We start from the raw sequence: 22,374 nt of genomic DNA, 5'->3' as shown, positions 1-22,374 counted from the left end.
GAAACCTACTGCAGTGATTTATCAAGCAAGGTCAGGGTGGTGCACTACAAGCACCCTAAATATGTGAGTAGTGATTTGTTGACATTTTAATAAAGTGTTGGCTTTAAATGATATAAGCACTATAGGAGTCATTTTCTTGCATACATGAATCCTATGGTAAGAGACATCGCCACAGCCAAAGAGGATTGAAGGGAGACAGAACATCCTTACTCATTAGTCCTCTTGTGACTAAAAGCGAGCACTTACTAAACTTAATTGTGAGGTCACTGGCATAGAGGCAAGAGCACACCCAGAAGGGGAGCACGAGTCGGGTGTTATCACTTGTAGTAGATGAGCACTTTTAAGAATTGCACAGAAGAAGGAGTGGTGACCACTAAGGATGATCGAACGGTTCGGGTCGACCATCGGTTCGACCCGAACATTGGATGTTCGATATTCGGCCGAATACCAAACTTTTTGCGGTAAAAGTTCGGTATTCGGCCACCAGAACCGCCCAAAATGCACTGGGACAGGAACTGGGCTATAAAAGCCCGTGATTGGCCCAGAAACGTCTGCAAAAGCCAATGAGGGGGCAGAAGACTCCTAGGAACGTGATTGGAGTGACTACGGGGACCAGAGGCCAATCAGGAGTGAATACGCCCCACACTATATAAGATGGCCCCGCCTAACCCCTAGCACAGTGATCCAGAGCCTGTTGAGAGTTGAAGCAGTTCTCTGACTCCTGCTTTGCTACACTACATTTTCTACATATCGAGTGGTTCTAAAGTTCCATATAGCAGAATTGTATTTAGCTTACAGCCAGTGTAGTTAGATACAGCGATTGTGCTGGTTCTTAGAGTTACAAAAAAAAAAAAAAAAAAAAAACTTAAGGGACAGTGTCAGTCTTCTGCTGTATGGAGCTTTCTATTTAGTGGAAAGGGATATCTAGTGTAGTTAGGGAACTTTGTACTACATTAGTTATATTTAATAATTGAGTTTCTGTAGGGAAAGTGTGAGGGTTCTGTTTAGTGAGCACGTTGCACAGTGCTGCTGTATCACAGCAGGTATACGTGCTTGCTAGGCAGCAAAATACAGTGACAACTTAACGCCTGTTGTTCAAAGCGTTAGGTGCACTGTACAAAAGCCTTTGCAACTGTGCGTGACACGCATCTGCTGTGCTGTATCCAGCGACAACTGTGGGTCGCATAGCAGTGTGCGTTTTTCACCGCACACAGTTGCCAACGCCTCAGTGACAACCTAACGCCTGTTGTTCAAAGCGTTAGGTCCACTGTGCAAAAGGCTTTGCAACTGTGCGTGACACGCATCTGCTGTGCTGTATCCAGCGACAACTGTGGGTCGCATAGCAGTGTGCGTTTTTCACCGCACACAGTTGCCAACACATCAGTGACTAATATGCCTGATAGACCAAGAAAAGGCATACGTGGCCCTGCTGCGGAAAGGGGCACAGCTTCTAGGGTGTCTAGAGGCAGGGATGGACGTGGTGGTCAGTCCTCAGCCAGGCCACCATTTGGATTGTTCTCCGGCAGTGGCCAAGCTATACGTCCACAGTATGTACAGGAGGTGGTGGACTATATGACCAAACCCTCATCATCGGCATCATCTGCAACTACAGTGACCCAGGCAGAGAAAAGTGGTCAGTCTTCTGCAGTTGGCAGAACAAATACAGATGAGTCCATGTCCACCTCACGTCCTCCCTTAGACCCAACTTCAGACATGACAGAGGAGTCAGCTGAGCTGTTTGACCACAGTGTCGGCCATCTACTCCAGCCTGATGCTCAGTCCTTTATGGAGTTTGATGTTGGGTCTGAGTTTGAGGAGGAGGCAGAGCAAGCAAGAGGGGAAAGCAGACGGCCCGCTCCATCTAAGGCTGCACCTGTTGTCTCCCGGGCCAGGCCTGATGCTCAGTCTTTGATGGAGTCAGATGTTGGGTCTGAGGTTGAGGAGGAGGCAGAGCAAACAAGAGGGGAGAGCAGACGGCCCGCTCCATCTAAGGCCGCACCTGTTGTCTCCCGGGCCAGGCCTGATGCTCAGTCTTTGATGGAGTCAGATGTTGGGTCTGAGGAGGAGGCAGAGCAAGCAAGAGGGGAGAGCAGACGGCCCGCTCCATCTAAGGCCGCACCTGTTGTCTCCCGGGCCACTATACACACCTCATCTTGCTGGGACTTTTTTGAGACATCCCATGCAGACAAAACAGTTGCGATCTGCAAGATTTGTAAGAAGGGTATAAAACGTGGCAGAAATGTCAACCACCTGGGTACAAGCTGCCTAAACAGGCATTTGACAACCCACCACTCGGCCCGTTGGCAGGAGCATTTAAAGAACCCACAAAAGGGCCAAAGATCGGTCAGTCGGCCTCCTAGTCCTCCTCGCGATCCTCCTCATGCTCCACCTGCTCCACCTGCACATCAGTCTGTTCCTGGCCCTGCTATAGTCACTCGTCACCTGTTGGCAGCCTCCACTGACAGGGATGATGATATAGCAGGCAGTGTCGCATCTACCTCCAGCACACCACCAGCTGTAACATCTAGACGCCAAATTTCGATTCCACACATGCTGGAACGAAAAAAAATGTATACTCCCCGCCACCCACATGCCCAGCGTCTAAACAGTAGTTTGGCTAAACTACTGGCTCTGCAACTATTACCATTTAACCTGGTAGAGTCTGCTCCCTTCCGTGACTTCGCAAAATGTGCAGTTCCACAGTGGCAGGTGCCAAGTCGGCATTACTTTGCCCGTAAGGCCCTGCCATCCCTATACCAACATGTGGAAGGCAATGTAGTGTCGTCCCTGGCCAAGTCAGTCAGCCATAAGATACACTTGACGGCTGACACTTGGTCAAGCAAACATGGGCAGGGACGGTACATTTCTGTCACTGCTCACTGGGTCACACTGCTTGCCAGCGGAAGGGATTGTAGCCAGGGCTCGGTGCTGCAGCCAGTGTTGCCCCCACGTCTGCAAACAGCTGGTGGTGTTGCTGATCCGGGTAGATCGATCACTTCTACCCCCTCCTGCTCCTCCTCCTCTACCTCCTCCATGCCCTCCTCTGCAGAATGGTCCTTTGAATATGATGAGGTACCACGTAAACGTTCAAAGGGCTATTCTATGTCTCAGGCCAAAAGGTGTCACGCAGTGCTGCAGCTTGTGTGTCTAGGGGACAGGCAGCACACTGCCCCTCAGATTCTTGGGGCTCTGCAGGCACAGGCCCAGAGGTGGTTGACACCACGCCAGCTGCAGCCAGGGATGGTGGTTACTGATAATGGGTCAAACCTCCTGGCCGCCCTTCGTCAGGGAAAGTTAACCCATGTGCCATGCCTGGCGCATGTCCTGAATCTCGTGGTACAGCGGTTTTTGAACTCGTACCCGGGAATGCAGGATGTGCTAAGGATGGCAAGAAGGGTGTGCAGTCACTTCAGGCGGTCGTACAGTGCCACTGCACGTTTGGCCGAAGTGCAGCATGAGTTTCACCTGCTGGTACACCGCCTCATCTGTGACATGCCCACCCGCTGGAACTCCACCTTGGCTATGCTGCAGCGCCTGTACACGCAGCAGAGGGCCCTCAATGAATACCTATGCGAGTACGGCACCAGCACTGGCTCTGCGCGCCTGGGCTTCTTTTCACCATGGTAGTGGCTTTTGATTAAGGATGCATGCGCTGTCCTCTCGCCATTTGAGGAGGCCACAAGGATGGTCAGCCGGGACAGCGCATGCATCAGTGACACCCTACTGGTACTGTTTTTGTTGGAGCACACTCTGCGTGGCATTATGGACAGGGCACTGGAGGCAGAGCAGCAGGAGGAAGAGGAGGACTTCCTTGCCTCTCAAGGCCCCCTTTATCCTGAGAATCCTGACCCCATTATGCCTAGCTCCCAGAGGCCCGAGCAGGATCCAGGGGTGGAAGAGGAGGAGAAGGAGGACGATTCTGCGGGAACTTTTGCAGGGTTTGAGGAGGAGGAGGAGGAAGACATGCGGCAATCTGCAAGGCCTAGTTTGACTCCCTCGGGACACTTTGGAGTAGTGCGTGGCTGGGAGGAGGAGGAGCCCGTTCAAGATAATGTCGTTTTGAGTGATCCCGAGGAGTCAGCTTCTCAGGCCTTTGCTAATTTGCGACGCATGGGAAACATCATGCCTCAGAGCCTGCGAAAGGACACCAGAATCAAGGCCATTAAAGAGACTAACCACTATTGGTTGGCCACCCTACTTGACCCCCGGTACAAGTCTAAAGTCTCGGAGCTTTTCCCATCCACCCAGAGAGTCCACAGGATCAAATCCCTTGAGGACAGTCTCAAGAGGATTCTGGTGAACACGTTCCCCGACTCCCGTAGGGTGCAGGGGCGGGGGCAACCTACCATGGATTCTACTGGTGGTCACGAGAGGAGCGTTGGAGAAGGCGTGTGGTTGACGGATGCCTTTCAGTCTTTTTTTAGTCCTCACCGCCCAGGCCTCTCAGCTGCCACATCGCATCGACAGCGTCTGCACCACATGGTGGACGATTACGTGAGGGCACAAAGTGACACAGAGGGCTTTTCATGTGACGATGCTGATCCACTGGCATACTGGGTCTTAAGATTAGACCACTGGCCAGAACTGGCCCAGTATGCCATGGAGTTGTTGGCCTGCCCTGCTTCCAGTGTCCTATCGGAACGGGCATTCAGCGCAGCAGGAGGATTCGTCACAGACCATCGAACAAGACTCTCCACCGACTCAGTCGACCGTTTGACATTCATTAAAATGAATCAGTCGTGGATATCAAGCTTTGATGCACCTGATGCAGACCTTGTAGACTAGGCTATCGTTGTGATGTGGCAGCTGAGCCTCAGTTTAAGCCTGGACCATGGTGCCACCCTCAAACCCTGCAAGTACACCATTGCAAGTACAACATTTTAAGTACAGTGAAGAGATATTGCAGGAAATTGAATTGATTGAAGAGATACTGAAAGAGATTGGCTTGGAGTTTGCAACTGACTCATCTGTGTGTTTTGCTGACCATTGCTTGAGAAGGGGAAAGGAATTTGGTCAGGTGTTTGCTATTTGCATTTGCTAATGAGACTAGCCCATTAAGGTGTTACAATTGTTGCTGGGGGAGGTGCTGTGAAGGAGTGTGTATATATAGAGAAATACTAATTAGCTGGCCTAATTTCATTAGCTGCAAGTACAACATTTTAAGTACAGTGAAGAGATATTGCAGGAGATAGTCAGGAGGTAGGCTGGAAGGTGGAAAAAGAAAGAAAAGGTAAGATTTGTTTGACTTAAATTTACAAATTTATTTATTTTATTTTATTTTTTTTCTCTCCTCTTTAAAATGGCAGACTTGGTTCAGTGCAGGAATTGTTGTGCATTTATTTCATGTTCCACTCTTTGGAGATTCGGATGCTGTCAGATCTGTAGGCAATTCTCCTTACTGCAGCAGGAAATTGCATTTTTGAAATCAGAGATATTTAAATTATCTGTTAAACAAACTCCAGCTGGGACTGCTGCAATGCCACTGCCACAGAGGACCCCCAGAAATGGCAGATGGGTTACTGCAGGTTCTGGAAGACTTAGAGTGGTGGATAGAAGACATGTCCCACAGTCGGTGGTTCTCCAAAATTCATTTGCAGCACTCTCAGAATGTAAGGACAACATGGATATGGACTCAAGCACAGAGGGTGAGAAACCATCGACTCCTATGTCTAATGTATGCAAGACTGCAGCCAAGGACAAAAAAGATAAAGTGAAGTCTCAAAGGAAGCAGCTGTTGCTGGGTGATTCAATCATAAGAAGTGTGGAGCTTAAAGAAAATGGTTTTGTGAGATGTCTCCCTGGTGCTACTGCTAGGCGAGATAGAAGACGTATTATTAATATTGTTAAGCAAGCAAAGCAGGAAGGGGACGTGGACGTTCTTGTCCATCTAGGGACAAATGACCTGGCTTGCAATGAAGTGTCAGAGGTGAAAAAATCTTTTATCACACTTGGAAATGACATACAGGATTTTGCATCCACCATCTCATTTTCTGAAGTTCTGCCTGTGCATAATGTTCAGAATGATAGGCAGAGGCGCATAAAGGAGTTCAACATATGGCTTAGTAAATGGTGTCAAGAGCAAGGATTTGGCTTTGTTTCTCATGATAGCTCTACTTGGAATAGAAAGGAACTGTACAAAAAAGATGGTTTGCATCTTTCTCTCAAAGGAACAAATATACTTAGTGAACAACTCCAAGAATTTGCGAAAGAGTATTTAAACTAGGAAGGGGGGGCAAAAGAGTGAAAATACAAGAGTCCAATTGCCCCCCGAAACAATGCCAGAACAGGTCAGAAGCACAGAGGTTAAGAAATGATAAGCTCAGAGTCCTGTCTACAAATGCTCGCAGTTTAGGTAAAAAAATCAATGAACTTGGGTCAATAATGGCATCTGAGAATGTAGATTTAGTGGCTGTTACGGAAACATGGTTTAATGAAAGAAATGACTGGGACATAACCATACCAGGATACTCTTTATACAGAAGAGACAGAGAAGGCAAGAAAGGAGGAGGAGTGGCCCTGTATGTGAAAGATAGCATTAAATCTAACCTAATACAAGTTGGTGAGGCCAACATAGAGTCAGTTTGGGTTACGTTGCAGTTTGCTAATCATGCAGTAACTCGTGTAGGTGTGATATATAGACCACCTGGTCAAGTTAAAGAACTAGATGATCTACTAGTTGAAGAAATAGCTAAAATGACAATGAAAGGAGAAGTTATCATTATGGGAGATTTCAATCTTCCAGATATAAACTGGAAAACCAAAATAGCAAGTTCTACCAGGAGTACAGATATTCTAAATTCCCTACTGGGGTTGTCTCTGCAACAAGTGGTTGAGGAGCCAACCCGGAGGGAGGCCATTTTGGATTTGGTATTCACAAATGGGGATTCGGTATATGATGTCATTGTAGGCGAAACCTTGGGATCTAGTGATCACCAGTCAGTGTGGTTTAATATAAGAACTGTGAAAGAATCACACCACACAAAAACAAAAGTTTTAGATTTTAGAAAAACAGACTTTTCAAAAATGAAATTAGTCATAAATGAGTCCTTATCAGACTGGAACGGATTACATGGAGTCCAGGAGAAATGGGACTACTTAAAAGGTGCACTATTGAAGGCAACAGAAAATTGCATTAGACTTGTCAGTAAAAGCAAAAAAAGGAAGAGACCACTGTGGTACTCAGCAGAAGTGGCCCAAATCATTAAAAATAAAAAGCTAGCATTTTGTAATTATAAAAAAACCCAGAGCAATGAAGATAAGGAAATCTACAAGATTAGGCAGAAAAAGGCCAAGCAAGTTATAAGAACTTCTAAAGCGCAGGCAGAAGAAAAACTAGCTCAGTCTATGAAAAAGGGGGATAAGACATTCTTCAGATATATAAATGAAAAAAGGAAATTAAAACAAGGAATAACTAAATTAAAAACAAAGGACGGAAGGTATGTAGAAGAGAATAAAGGGCTAGCCGACTGCCTTAATGAATACTTCTGTTCAGTTTTTACAGAAGAAAAAGAAGGAGAAGGACCTCCACTTGAAAGGATGACTAATGAATCGTTTGATGCATGTGTCTTTACAGAGGAAGACGTTCTAAGATTGCTGTTTAAAGTGAAGACAAATAAGTCACAGGGTCCTGATGAGATACACCCAAAATTATTAAAAGAGCTTAGTGGTGAGCTGGCAAAACCATTAACAGATTTATTTAACCAATCATTAGTAACAGGAGTTGTCCCGGAAGATTGGAAATTGGCAAATGTCGTGCCCATTCACAAAAAAGGTAGTAGGGAGGAATCGAGCAACTATAGACCAGTGAGTCTGACATCAATAGTAGGCAAATTAATGGAAACCCTATTAAAGGATAGAATTGTGGAACATCTTAAATCCCATGGATTGCAAGATGAAAAACAACATGGGTTTACTTCAGGGAGATCATGTCAAACAAATCTTATAGATTTTTTTGACTGGGTGACTAAAATAATAGACGGTGGAGGTGCAGTAGACATTGCATATCTAGATTTTAGTAAGGCTTTTGACACTGTCCCACATAGAAGACTTATCAATAAACTACAGTCATTGAACATGGACTCCCATATTGTTGAGTGGATTAGGCAGTGGCTGAGTGACAGACAACAGAGGGTTGTAGTCAATGGAGAACATTCAGAACAAGGTCATGTTACCAGTGGGGTACCTCAGGGATCTGTACTGGGACCAATTTTGTTTAATATCTTCATAAGTGATATTGCAAAAGGCCTCGATGGTAAGGTTTGTCTTTTTGCTGATGACACAAATATATGTAACAGGGTTGATGTTCCTGGAGGGAAATGGAAAAGGATTTAGGAAAACTAGAAGAATGGTCAGAACTCTGGCAACTGAAATTTAATGTGGATAAGTGCAAGATAATGCACCTGGGGCGTAAAAACCCAAGGGCAGAATATAGAATATTTGACACAGTCCTGACCTCAGTATCTGAGGAAAGGGATTTAGGAGTAATTATTTCAGAAGACTTAAAGGTGGGAAGACAATGTAATAGAGCAGCACGAAATGCCAGCAGAATGCTTGGATGTATAGGGAGAGGTATAGGCAGTAGAAAGAGGGAAGTGCTTATGCCGCTGTACAGAACACTGGTGAGACCTCACTTGGAGTATTGTGCGCAGTACTGGAGGCCATATCTCCAGAAGGATATAGATACTCTAGAGAGAGTTCAGAGAAGAGCTACTAAACTAGTACATGGATTACAGGAAAAAACTTACCAGGAAAGGTTAAAGGACCTTAACATGTATAGCTTGGAAGAAAGAAGAGACAGAGGGGATATGATAGAAACCTTTAAATACATAAAGGGAATCAACTCGGTAAAGGAGGAGAGCATATTTAAAAGAAGAAATACTACCACAAGAGGACACCGTTTTAAACTAGAGGGGCAAAGGTTTAAAAGTAATATGAGGAAGTATTACTTTACTGAGAGAGTAGTGGATGCATGGAATAACCTTCCTGCAGAAGTGGTAGCTGCAAATACAGTGAAGGAGTTTAAGCATGCATGGGATAGGCATAAGGCTATCCTTCATATAAGATAGGGCCAAGGACTATTCATAGGATTCAGATATATTGGGCAGACTAGATGGGCCAAATGGTTCTTATCTGCCGACACATTCTATGTTTCTATGTTTCTCTCATTCTCTTTACGTTCACAGAACCTCATTTTGGTTATAACAAAAACTACCAAGTTAGCGCACCTGTTCCACAGGTGCACACCTTTACAATTTTTGGGCCTCCTTCAACACCAGCTCTTTGGGGTTAAGGTGGGGAGGCTATGCTAAACAAAAACTACCATGTTTGCGAACCAGTTCCACAGGTGCACACCTTTACAATATTTGGGCCTCCTTCAACACCAGCTCTTTGGGGTTATGGTGGGGAGGATATGCTAAACAAAAACTACCATGTTTGCGAACCTGTTCCACAGGTGCACACCTTTACAATTTTTGGGCCTCCTTCAAAGCCAGCTCTTTGGGGTTATGGTGGGGAGGCTCCGCCAACACCAAAACTACCATGTTTGCGCACCTGTTCCACATGTGCACACCTTCATAATTTTTACGCCTTCTTCAACACCAGCTCTTTGGGCTTACAGTGGTATGGCTCCGCCAACACCCAAACAACAATTTTTGCGCACCTGTCACACAGATGCATATCATTGTAATTTTTTTCCTTACAAAGGCAATTATTGCCTTCATTACCAGCACTTTCATAGGGATATGGTGTCAAGGCATCGTCGGCACCACCAAAGGCCAAATTTTTAAGCATCCTTTACTTCTATTAAAAGTCAAGAGACAACAGTATTCATCCAAAACATCTCTAATCTTGTTCACTCTGCACTACATTGTGGCCCCTACCCCTAACCCTAACCCTCAATGTATCCGTGCATATATGTCTGTTTCTTGTGAGAATTCAAGTTAAAGTGCACCAAACACCATTTTACATGAAATAAAGTGCAATTACATACATCTTTGGACTTCTTGAAAACATTTGGTAATAATAGCCCCATTGTGGAAATACACCCGTTAATTATATGCACATTTAAAGAGACAGCACCTTTTTCCAAAAAAAACTCTAATCTTGTTCCCAATGCACTGCATTATGTCCCCATCATACACATTGGCTGTGCCGTTGATTAGGAGCAAAAGAAAGGTGCGGTTAAGCAAAAAAGTCATTTTTGAAGGTTTGGTATGCTATAATTCTGGTTCTGGACATGCTACAGAGCTGAAACTTCACAGGTACACCTTTTAGACCCCCCAGACACTAAATCCAAAGAAATCTCTTTTTTTTTTTTTTTTAATAATTGGCTCTCTATCAAAAACGACAATTTTTAAGAACTTTTTTTTGTGTGATTAATAGTCCCTGGGGCATGACCCAGAACCCTAGGCACTTTTTAGGGGCATTTGTTGGGTTTTAGGGCTTCAAATGGGTTTTTTTGATTCCAGAAGTTTGGGTCCCATTGATTTCAATGGGGTTCTGGAATCCGAACCGAACTTTCCTGAAATTCGGGTGTTCTGGTCGAACCGAACTTTTCAAAAGTTCGATCATCCCAAGACTGACCACATACTGTACACAACAATTTAAATTGGACCGTTTTTTTTTTTTTTTAAAGAGGAAGTAAAACCTGGGGAAAAATTTTTATTTTTGGTTACCTGCGAAGTAAATGCATAATGTTCTAGTATGCAACACATACTAGCACATTATGTGGCACTTACCTGCAAACGAAGCCAGCGTCATCGTCCCCGCTGGAGGCCGCATCCATCTTCAGCCGTCTTCCTTCTGGGTCTGCGGACTCCCGCTGTGCTACTGGCCGGAGCCCGTGATGGGGGCTTTGAAGAAACAGCACGGGCGGCCGTTTCTTCAGAGCCCATGCACCGATGACGTCATCGGCTGCATGCAATGTAAATATCTACTAAACGGTGCAAGAGATATTTACAGTACCTATAGGTAAGCCTATAACAAGGTATAAACAGTACTTGGGGGTTTACAACCTCTTTAAGGATTTCATAGGAGTGATGAGCACATACTGTACACAACTATTTAAGTTGGACAATTTTTTACATTTTTTAATGGATCTATTTTTCTTTTGAGGATATACCATGTAACAAGGACTGTATGGTGCATATATATTCACTTGTCAGTTTATTAATGAACACTGATATTGGGATTGTTGTTATTAAATGTGAGATAAGAAGTTGTCAATATTGTACATTATATATATAATTTTTTTTTTTTTTTTTGCACACACGGATTTATTATTACAGAAGCATTTGATGTTATGTGTGCATTATAGGGTGATACATACCGTATCTGTTTAGAAGGTAGAGTATTGGAGTGCGAGAAGTGCCAGCCGTGGATAATATCAGGTGATAAAGCATTCATTAGCTAAAGATTGCTCTGAAGGGTGTTTGATAGCTTTTATATTTTGTATATAAAGTGTTTGGCACACCTGTACCAGGTGTGTTAACCCTATCTGTTTTATTTTGTGACTATTGTCCCTGGGACAGAATAAAAAATTAAAAGTTTTAGGGTTGTAAAAAAAAAAACAAAAAAAACACAGGACCTGAATGGAAACCTTCCAATGGGGACACTGGTTCAGGTGACAACTCTCCAAGACAGGGGTCTCCAAACTGTGGCCCTCCAGTTGTTCAGGAACTAAAATTCCCATCATGCCTAGTCATATCTGTGAATGTCAGAGTTTTACTATACCTCATAGTTACATAGTTACATATAGTTACATAGTAGGTGAGGTTGAATAAAGACAATAGTCCATCCAGTTCAACCTGTGTAGGCATGTGTGGCTGTAATCATCTCCCATACCCCTGAATGTTCTGATCCTCATGGAACATGTAGTTCCACAACAGCTGGAGGGCCGTAGTTTGAAGATCCCTGGTCTAAGAGATAATTTCCTCTCACTTTAGAAAGATTTCTTCTTACTTCCTGTTCTGAGGATCTGAAAGGAAATCTCTCTGAAGATAGATAGACTTAAAAAAAAAAAGGGAGTCTTAAAAATTTCTTACTCTATAAGAAGAAGAAAAAAAAAAAAAAAAATGTTTGATTTACATGCACTTTAAACCACCTGCTGCACACTCAAAACAGTTTTAGGGTAAAATGCTTTAGAAAAAAACTGTATGTTGTTATATGATTCTATAAAAGGTATAATTTTGCACTGAAAATCCTCTAATTCCCCTACCCGCAGCTGTGGAAATCTATGGTTAATTCAGTGCTTCCCCTGTAAAAGGCTCCCTATGACACAAGAGGTTGTCCAACTAAATTTAACAAGATCTGGAATCCATGGTTAGAGCGCCCCGAAACTATTACAGGACCGTCAGTGTGACCGTCCCCCCAAGGTCCTTTTACTGGTGTCCCAAGCCCACTTTGGTATAGCCTCTATAATATATAATATATACAGTATTTTCCGGCGTATAAGACGACTGGGCGTATAAGACGACCCCCCTAATTTTCAAGTTAACATAGGTTTTGGGCTATACTCACCGTATAAGACTACCCCCCTTTCGAAGCAAGGCAACACCATTGAAAAACATCAGATTTCTCATAGATCTCCAAGGTTCCCCAAGTACTGTAATACATGTAATCTCTCATAATATCTCCAAGGTACCCTAAGTATAAGTATTACCAGTAGATGTGTGTGGGGGATTTTTTTGAGCTTCAAAAGTAGTCTTATACGCCAGAAAATACAGCACTTTGTAGAAAGCATATTATAGTGGATTAGTAGTATCATTGTGCACTGTGCAGCATTGTGACAGGTGTGGTGACTGAGCGTTGCTGCAGCAATACTACACACAGTGACAAAAGCACTTATAATGTATTATAACTGGTGTGATAGACCAATGCCACCCCCCCCCCCCAATACCACATATTGAAGTGGGGTGTTATCTGAGTATACTTTTACATGTTTATTTTTGTCCTGCAACAATATTGCCTCTTTTGCTGAGGTAAGTCTGGTACACACAGTGCCAAACTCACTGGCCAATTTTTTGGAACTGCTGTGATAGACCAGTGGCCCCCCCAATACCACATATTTAAGTGGGGTGTTATTTAACAGTATAATTTTCTAAGAGTGTATTTTAGTCCTGCAAAAATTTGGCCTCTTGCTGTGTAAACTGTGCTAAAAACAGTGACAACAGTTACTGGCCAATTATTTGTAGAACTGTTGTAATAAACCTGTGGCCCTCCAATACCACATATTGAAGTGGGGTGCTATCTGAATAAAATTTTACAAGTGTATTTGTGTCCTGCAACAATATTGCCTCTTTTGCGGAGTTAAGTCTGGTACACACAGTGCCAAACTCACTGGCCAATTTTTTGAACTGGTGTGATACACCAATGGCCCCCCAATACCACATATTGAAGTGGGGTGTTATCTGAGTAAACTTTTACAAGTGTATTTTTGTCCTGCAACAATATTGCCTCATTTGCTGAGTTAAGTCTGGTACACACAGTGACAACAGTTCCTGGCCAATTATTTGTAGAACTGGCGAACTGACGGACCGGCAGATAGGGAGGAGAGGCAGGCAGAACTGGCATTGCACAAGAGGTACAAAGCAGACTGCAAATGTATCAGGAGCGAGCCATCAACCATGTACAGTCACATATGGCAGCCCCAGGACCCTGTCACATGGCTCTGCAGTGTGGGCTTTTTTTAATGTGTCCGTTGCGGACAACAGTGTTGCCATCTGCAGCCTTTGCAGTCAACGCATAAGTCGCGATAAGCCCAACACTCACCTAGGGACAACCGCCTTAAGAAGGCACCTGAAATCCCATCACCGAGCCCAGTGGGAGCAACACCGTCAGAACCCACAAAGCCACACTCCAGGCTCTCACCGTCTAGCCTCTTCTCCTTCTCCTTTTCCTGTCTCCTCACAGTTGTCCAACACTCCACCTTCCATGATGCCGTCGTCACGTTGTTCTGGAAAAAGGCAGGCTTCTGTGGCTCAAATGTTGGAGCATAAAAAAAGGTGTCCGACAGGTGTCCGACTACCTTGGGTTAACGGCCGATGTGGACGCTCTGAGGAGTGATGAACCCCTGGACTACTGGGTGGGCAGGCTTGACCTCTGGCCAGAGCTTGCACAATTTGCAATGGAACTGTTGGCTTGCCCCCCGTCCAGTGTCCTGTCCGAAAGGACGTATCTCTCTCTTCTATTCAGAGAAAGAAAACAAGGGGGAGGGCTTCACAGTGATTGATCACTGTGATAGCCAATCAGAGGCTATCACAGCAATCAGGTGACCCGGAATCCTGGTCCCAATAGTCAGTATGGGGCTCTCCCTGAGACTCCAGCCTCTGTGCTGTGGGAAGATACGCAAATATGCAGCCCCATGGAAAAAAGCCCAGCCCAGTGGGGCCAAATATTTGCGTATGGTCGTCTTAAAGGGGTTAAATCCCAATCAAGGCTACATATACAGCAATACATAGAGAGGATGGCTATGTTCCTACATACAGTAGGACCATGAAGAATCAATTTGGCATCTTCTAACAGGAAATCATATCACAACACCAAAAAACTGAAGAGATTTTTGAACATTTGGAAGAGTCTGAGCGCAAAAGAAGGTACTTTTTTGAGCTTCGCAGTTCTGGCACCCCCAGCACTGAATGTATGCAGTGGCAGGGAATAGTGGGGTGTGGCAAAGGATCCAATGATGCCAGCTGCAGGGGGATCTATTGTTGAGGGAGGGGTCTACTGTTGCTGGCTGCTGGAGGATCTATAAATGCTAGCTGCTGGGGGATTGTGTCTGGCTGCTAAGGTAACTATTGTTGCTGGGGAATTTATTGTTGAGGGAGGGGTCTATTGCTGCTGGGGGGTATATTGTTGCTGCCCCCCAGCAACAATTGAATCACTAGCAGCATAAGACCCCGTCTTATGTTGCTAGCAGGTCAATTGTTGTTGGGAGGGATCTACTGTTGAGAGAGGGGTCTATTGTTCCTGGCTGCTGGAGGGTCAGTAAATGCTGGCTTCTGTGGGATTTATTGTTGCTGGCTGCTAGGGGATCTATTGTTGCTGGGGGATTTATTGTTGAGGGGTAGGGGGGGGGGGGGAGTCTTATCTTGTCGGTGGTCAATTGTTGCTGGGAGCAATCTACTGTTGAGGAGAGGACTATTGTTGCTGGCTTGCTGGGGGGTTTCTTGTTGAGGGATGGGTCTATTGTTGCTGGGGGGTATATTGTTGCTGCCCCTTAGCAAGAATTTACCCACTAGCAACATAAGACCCCCCCCCATCTTATGTTGCTAGTGGGTCAATTGTTGCTGGGTGGTATCTACCTTTGAGGGAGGGGTCTATTGTTGCCAGCTGCTGGAGGGTCTATAAATGTTGGCTGCTGGGGGATTTATTGTTGCTGGCTGCTAGGGAATCTATTGTTGCTGGGGAATTTATTGTTGAGGGAGGGGTTGATTGTTGCTAGGGGGGGTCTTATGTTGTTGGTGGTCAGTTGTTGCTGGGAGCGATCTACTGTTGAGGAGAGGTCTATCGTTGCTGGCTTCTGGGGGTCTATAATTGCTGGCTGTTGGGAGATCTACTGCTGCTGTTGGGGTCTATTATTCCTGGGGTGGGTGTGTTGTTGTGAGATGGTACTTTGTAGCAAGTGGTCTATTGTTGATAGGGGATATTTTATTGTTGGGGGTGTCTATTATGGCGGGGGAATCTATTTTTGTTTGGGGGAGGCTATTTTTGCTGGCTTCATGGGATCCATTTTACTGCTTTTCTTATTATAATTTCCAAATTCCATACAGATTACTTTGCACCACAAAAACTACACTTGTTTCTGTTTTCTCTAAAAGAGGTGGAACTGGGAGGTGGGTATAGGGTAGAAGCAAGGGACAGTACTTGGAGGCAGGGCTGCTGTTAGAAATTGCGGGGCCCAGTACAGACTACCTGGCAGGGCCCCCCCAAGAAAATATTAAAGATATATTTAGCTAAAATTACAACAAAATCACTATTATCAGACACACCTGGGTGTTTGCTTACCTGGCGTGGTCATCTTTCTACCCCTGTTCTTTTTTTCTCCCTTCCCTTCCTTTTTCATTTGCCCCTAGGCAACTATTAATGGAATCATATTTGTATCATATAAAGCCTAGTATATACCCATGTGTTGACTCTATGCCTCTTTGATAGTCAGGAGATCCTGATTCATGGAAACATAATCTTCAAATTGAGTTTGTCCAATTATTAAAAGTCTTTGTGGGGAGTGCCTCTAATCTCGGGCATAATTGCCCTAGTCTTTCCATATATCAAACACCAACTATTTCGGGTGTTAGATACATTGTTTTTTTATTAATATCCTTTATATAATGTAGTATAAAATTATTCTTTTCTTTTTTTTGTATTTTTGCAAGTTTTTGATATTTAATAATGCATATATTTACCATATCATGTTTTTTTGTAATGATTATTTATATTAAATTTTTGTTGGTTTTGTATATATATGTTTGCAGATGATCGGTATTGAAGTTTGTAATAAAAGAAGCCTTTGGGGGCGCTGTGGGACGCTAGAGGCATCAGCCAATCAGGTGATACATGTGCGGCCAGGTAAGCCGCAGTGGACTTCCGCTCCTAGGAGCGGAGCTTCCTGTGGCACCAGAGCGGACTTTCCGGAGCTTGCTAGCTCTGTGAGTCCAATCTACCCCTACGGACGTACGTGAGTGGCTGTGGCGGAGGAACTTCCACCTGTGCCGCATCATCACGTCCGGGGGGAGTGGCCGGGGCGGCGACGTCACATGACGAACCGCCCGGGATACACGCCATAAAAGGACGCCATACAAGCGTCCTGGTATGGCGGCGGTTCCCCATCCGGGGAGGACTCTTATGACGCGACACAGCTCAACAGGGTAAGCCTAAATTTCTATCCTTGCTACACCATGGAGTACACATATTCCTCTATTCATAATTTCGCTTTTTATTCCTTTTGATTCAATAGTGTCTGCCATCTACAATGCAGGTTCACTAACCTCTTATCTAAATAGATTTTTCTGTAGGATCGGTGAGCATATTCATTTATTAAGGTCCCTAATACAATTGCATGTAATCTTTGGTGATTCCATTCTAAATGTTTTGGGGTATGCATGGACATCCACTGGTGGGCATATGGGGCTGTGTGTTGTACTATCAGTTAAACTCCAATCCATCACATACCTAAATCTAATAGCGTTTGTACCATATACATGGGGGAATTAAATACCCCGTGATCTCCCGTATGGAAATCTAGTACTATATATTGCCCTGACAAACATAAGTCTAAAATTATTTCTGAGTACTACAACATAAAAACACACAATAAAAACATCCTAACCCCAGTGGTATAAATCCATGCATACGCAATACAATCCTCCTTTTGGGTCAATGGGTTTTTTATCCCTCTTCCCTAACAATGCAATTTAATGAGGGTTGGCCTCTTCTTATATAAACATTGTATATTTTTCTCATCTCATCTTCTTTTTTTAATAAAATATAATTTTATGAAAACTCAGTGCCCGAAATCCTTGTCTCCCAACCCTTCCATATCTAATGATTCAATGTAGGATAGGGGCACCTCCAGGTGCTACGTATAATGACCTAGATTGCTGCTATCTGGGGATTCATTTGCTTGGAAAATCCCAGAGGAGAAGGTGGCACTGGGATCCTGTTGGGGGGGGGGGGGGGGGCAGGACTTGGCTGCTAATGGGAACGGCATTCCAGCTGTAGAAAAAGTACAGGAACACTGTTGCCATGCGTTCCTGCAAGACTCGAGCCCTGCTCCTGCCCATAACAGGAATGAACAATGAAGGTAAAAAAAAAAAAAAATTGACTTGCTTATGGGACTGACTACAAACATATGTTAGTCTTCCATAATAAAGTGGGGTTTACAAGCTATTTAAAGTGAACCTATGGCAAGGTCATTTGCTTACTTACATATTTTCATCAAGCTGTAAATTAAAAACAAGCTTTTACTGTCCTCTGTAACTGCAGTCTCTGTGGAGCAATTAATTCTTATATTTCACAAAAGATGTGCTGAAGTTATTCAAATGGTTGTTTCAGTAACTCAGATTACCCCAAACCCCTTATTTGGAAGTGAGTCCGCAGCTTTCAAGGTTTCTATTGTCCAATGCCCAGATGTAGGGAGTAGGGTGAGCTGAGCTCATGAGAGATACCGTAAGTAATAAAATGCATCTTTAATTCTGTTGTGAACTTAGAGAACAAATTGCTCCAGAGTGCCTGCAGCTACAAATGTTAATGAGTTTTAAATACAGTATTTGAACGTCATTAGCCTGGTCACAGGCTTACTTTAAAGTTACTCCTTCTTATGCATTTTTTTACCATGTGATCAGTTTTAATTGCCAACTTTTGCAGCAGGTTTAACTAAAAAAAAAAAAAAAATTCTACTTTTAATGAATAATCACCTTTCCAAAACACAGAAATACCAATATTTAGCAACATCTTCTCTAAACAGGTTTGGAACCTCAAACTAAAAAGCAACCTATGCCAGTAATAAAAAGTAATCTTAGGAAGTACTTACAGGGATACTAGAGTCTTGTTTGCGTTGCTGAAGTATGTATAATTTCTGTGCCAACTTTTTAATGCTGTCAAAGCCTCACAAGGTACCGCTGGTAACTTGATACAGTGGAAAACTTCTCTATACTTCCTGTCTGTATATTCACATTCTTCTTTTTGGGAATTCAAGTACAATCCACATTCTGTATATACCTCTTGGTTTTTAATAATAAATGTTCCTGTGTAGCGAATATAATTGTATCCCATGTTCCTTCCTTTCCACAACAGAGATACCCCTTCACTTGGATGCATTAGGAGAATAGATATTTGTACTTGTCCTTCCCAAAATAATGTGTAATAAATATTGTAAGATCCATTATTGAAATCCTCGATTCTTCCAGAAGCTCCAGCTCCAAGATTTGGGGAAAAGATCCGGGCCAGTAAGAAGTCTCCTCCATAAGTCTTCCTTTTCCCCAAATAATTGAACATCTCAACCTGAACAATCAAGGTGTCTCCAACACAGTATTTAGGTTTATAGGTCAATATTATTGCTGTGCTATTCATTGCACTGGTGGTTGCATTAAAATGCATGGTATCATTTTGGGGGATTGCAAAGTTTATCATAGTCATTATCTTGGTTATTTGTTGGTCAATGGTTCTGTTTTTTATTGCTGTGACAACGTACCCAATATTTCCACTGGCTGGTGCCGGATGATTCTTTAGACTGAGAAAGTAAAAGTCTGAAAGCTGATGGGAAACGGTCAACATTTCTACTGTTACACTCTTAGCCTTATCCACAGACACAATTTAAGGTCTACAACAATGAACCTACCTGACTGAAGTTTAGACGAATGATGTAGATAAACACCAGGAAAACTGTACAACACAAAATTATCATAAAACCTTTTCTAGTTGATTTGAACATTTTATTGGTCTCCTGAAACAGAAGGGAGGTGAAATCAATCATAAATGTGATCCATGATCTATAGCATAATTCAAGGGAGGTCTAAAAACAATAGGTAGCCCAAACTAGTTTTCATGCTCATTGCCTTGTTTTTGTTAATGTACCATTGTGCTCTTTTGCGCTTTATAGATTTGCCTAATAGGCAAGTAACCATGGGCATACCGTATGTTTGCGTTTACATTGTGAGGTTAATTCATAGTGATCAAAAAAAATAATTATGAGATGGATGGTCACTGAGGGTCCCCACCAACATTTGCTAATCCAAATGCACATATTCAACCATCTTATAAGATAAGCTTTTAGAACTTATAAGACCCATCTTGATACATTCCAGACCTTCCCCAAATCACACCCTATGTACTCTAAAGCCCCGTACACACGCACAGATTGTTGGCCGTAAATTGTCGGCCAACGTCCGATCGGCCGATTGTAGGCTTGTTAGTATGATGCTTCCGACAACCAACTGCGACTTTTCGGCCGAAAAAAAATCTGGTGTGCATGCTATAAAATTTTTGTTGGCCAACAACAGAACGGCCGATGCCAACAACAGAACGGCCGATTGTTCCTCAGTCACTACAGATTTCGGCAGACAAAAATCAGATGAGCAAGACTGGGCATGCTCAGAGAAGAAAAAACACATGAAAAGTCAACCATCACATGACATCACTTCTGAAGTTGGTTTTTGTTGGCCAACAAAAGTCCAGTGCAAGTCTAGAGCACATTTCAACCAACAAACAACACTGGACAAAAGACGGCCGATCGGTCGGCCAACAATCTGTGTGTGTGTACGAGGCTTAAGTTGTGCAATTAATCTTTGTCTTTAGCTGGTAGACCCTATCGAAGGAAACTCATGTGATATGTAAAAGTTGTGCTATATTACTGTAAAAAGGGAGAGGTGAGGGGTAGTCACAAATCTGACACACCATAGAGACAAATCAAAAGGAGGAGGGAGTGTCGTGAAACTAAAGTCTCAAACTTTAATTTATGAACTCATCATGATTTTATTGATAAATAATGTGTGTGTGAATATGCAGTCAATGCAGGTTTCTCCCTCTTCTTCAGGGCTACAAAATAGAGGACTTTGATAAAATATCAATAGTTTTATTATACACATTTTAAAACCATATACACTGCTCAAAAAAATTAAAGGAACACTTTGAAAACACATCAAATTTCAATGGAGAACATATCATGCTCAATATCTATACTGATATGGACTGGGAAATGTGTTAGTTAGGAATGAAATGATGCCACATTGTTTGATGGAAATTAAAATTATAAATCTACAGAGGGCTGAATTCAATGACAACCCGGAAATCAGAGTGAAAAAATAATGCAGCAGACTAGTCCATTTTGCTGAAATTTAATTGCAGCAACTCAAAATGGTGCCCAGTAGTTTGTATGGCCCCTGCGACCTTGTATGCATGCCTGACAACATGTAGGGCATGCTCTTAATGAGATAACGGATGGTGTTCTGGGGTGTTTCCTTCCAGATCTGAACCAGAGCATCACTGAGCTCCTGAACAGACTGAGGTGCAACCTTGCGGTGTCAGATGGACAGAAACATAATATCCCAGAGGTGTTCTATTGGATTTAGGTCAGGGAGACGTGGAGGCCATTCAATGGTGTCAATTCCTTCATCCTCCAGGAACTGGCTGTATACTCTCACCACATAAGGCTGGGTATAGTCATATACTAGGAGGAACCCAGGACCCACTGCACCAGTGTAGTGTCTGACAATGGGTCCAAGGATTTCATCCCGATACCTAATGGCAGTGAGGGTGCCATTGTCTAGCCTGTGAAGGTCTGCAAACCCCTCCATGGATATGCCTCCCCAGACCATCACTGACCCACCACCAAACCAGTCATGCTGAATGATGTTAGAGGTGGCATAATGTTCTGCATGGCTTTTCTAGACCCTTTCACATCGGTTATGTGCTCAGGGTGAACCTGCTCTCATCTGTGAAAAGCACAGGGCTCCAGTGGCAGACCTGCTAAATCTGGTGTTCAATGGCAAATGCAAATTGAGCTCCATGGCGCCAGACAGTAAACACATGGCCCACTAGAGGACATTGGGCCCTCAGGCCATCCTCATGAAGTCTGTTTCTGACTGTTTGATCAGAGACATTCACAACAGTGACCTGCAGGGGGGTCATTTTGTAGGGCTCTGGCAGTGCTCACCCTGTTCCTCCTTGCACAAAGGAGCAGATAATGGTCCTGCTGATGGGTTAAGGACCTTCTATGACCTTGTACAGCTCTCCTAGTGTAATTTTCTGTCTCCTGGAATTTCCTCCATGCTCTTGGGACTGTGCTGGGAGATACAGCAAACTTTCTGGCAATGGCACGTATTAATGTGCTATCCTGGAGGAGTGGGACTGCCTTTGCACCCTCCATAGGGTCCAGGCATCGCCTCATGCTGCCAGTAGTGACACTGACCCTATCCAAATGCAAAACTAGTGAAAAACAGTCAGAAAAGATGAATAGGGAATGTCAAAGGCCTTTACCTGTAAAACCTTTCCCCTTTTACATAAAACCAAAATTAATATTTTTGTAGATCTCCTTACATGACCTCTATATCTAATTTTATGTATGTACATCCAATACACATTACTTTCTTCCTAGGTCCTATCTCATCAATTCTTCTTCACATATTACACACATATAGACTCACTTGTCATGAGTACAATGAACTGAAAATTTAAATGAGGATTGGTACAAACATAACAATAAGGCTCCGTTCACATCTAGGCGTTTTGGGGCGTTTTTGGGGAGTTTTTCTGCTCTAGGATCAGCTCTCAAAACGCCCAACAAGACAAATCCTATTCATTTCAATGGCCCCTGTTCACATCTGAGCGTTTTGACGCTGTAAGCAAAACGCCCAACGCTCAAAAAAGTACATGAGCTTCTTT

At 43.6% G+C, this 22,374-nt stretch overlaps 1 protein-coding gene across 1 annotated transcript in view; it reads right to left on the bottom strand.

The window, feature by feature from the left end:
- Positions 1–19,199, bottom strand: part of LOC309566434 (NXPE family member 2-like) — a 72,514-nt gene extending 53,315 nt beyond the window's left edge. Inside the window, exon 1 of the mRNA XM_082271576.1 lies at positions 18,527–19,199. Coding sequence (XP_082127702.1) covers positions 18,527–19,131 — 605 coding nt within the window. The 5' untranslated portion in view covers positions 19,132–19,199. The remainder of the gene's footprint in view (positions 1–18,526) is intronic.
- Between the last annotated feature and the right edge of the window lie 3,175 nt (positions 19,200–22,374).

The sequence above is a fragment of the Pelophylax lessonae genome, assembly GCF_965119305.1.
Source record: "Pelophylax lessonae genome assembly, chromosome: 11".
Classification (NCBI taxonomy): domain Eukaryota; kingdom Metazoa; phylum Chordata; class Amphibia; order Anura; family Ranidae; genus Pelophylax; species Pelophylax lessonae.
Note: the sequence above shows the minus strand (reverse complement) of the source record. Positions and strands in the feature narration are given on the sequence as shown.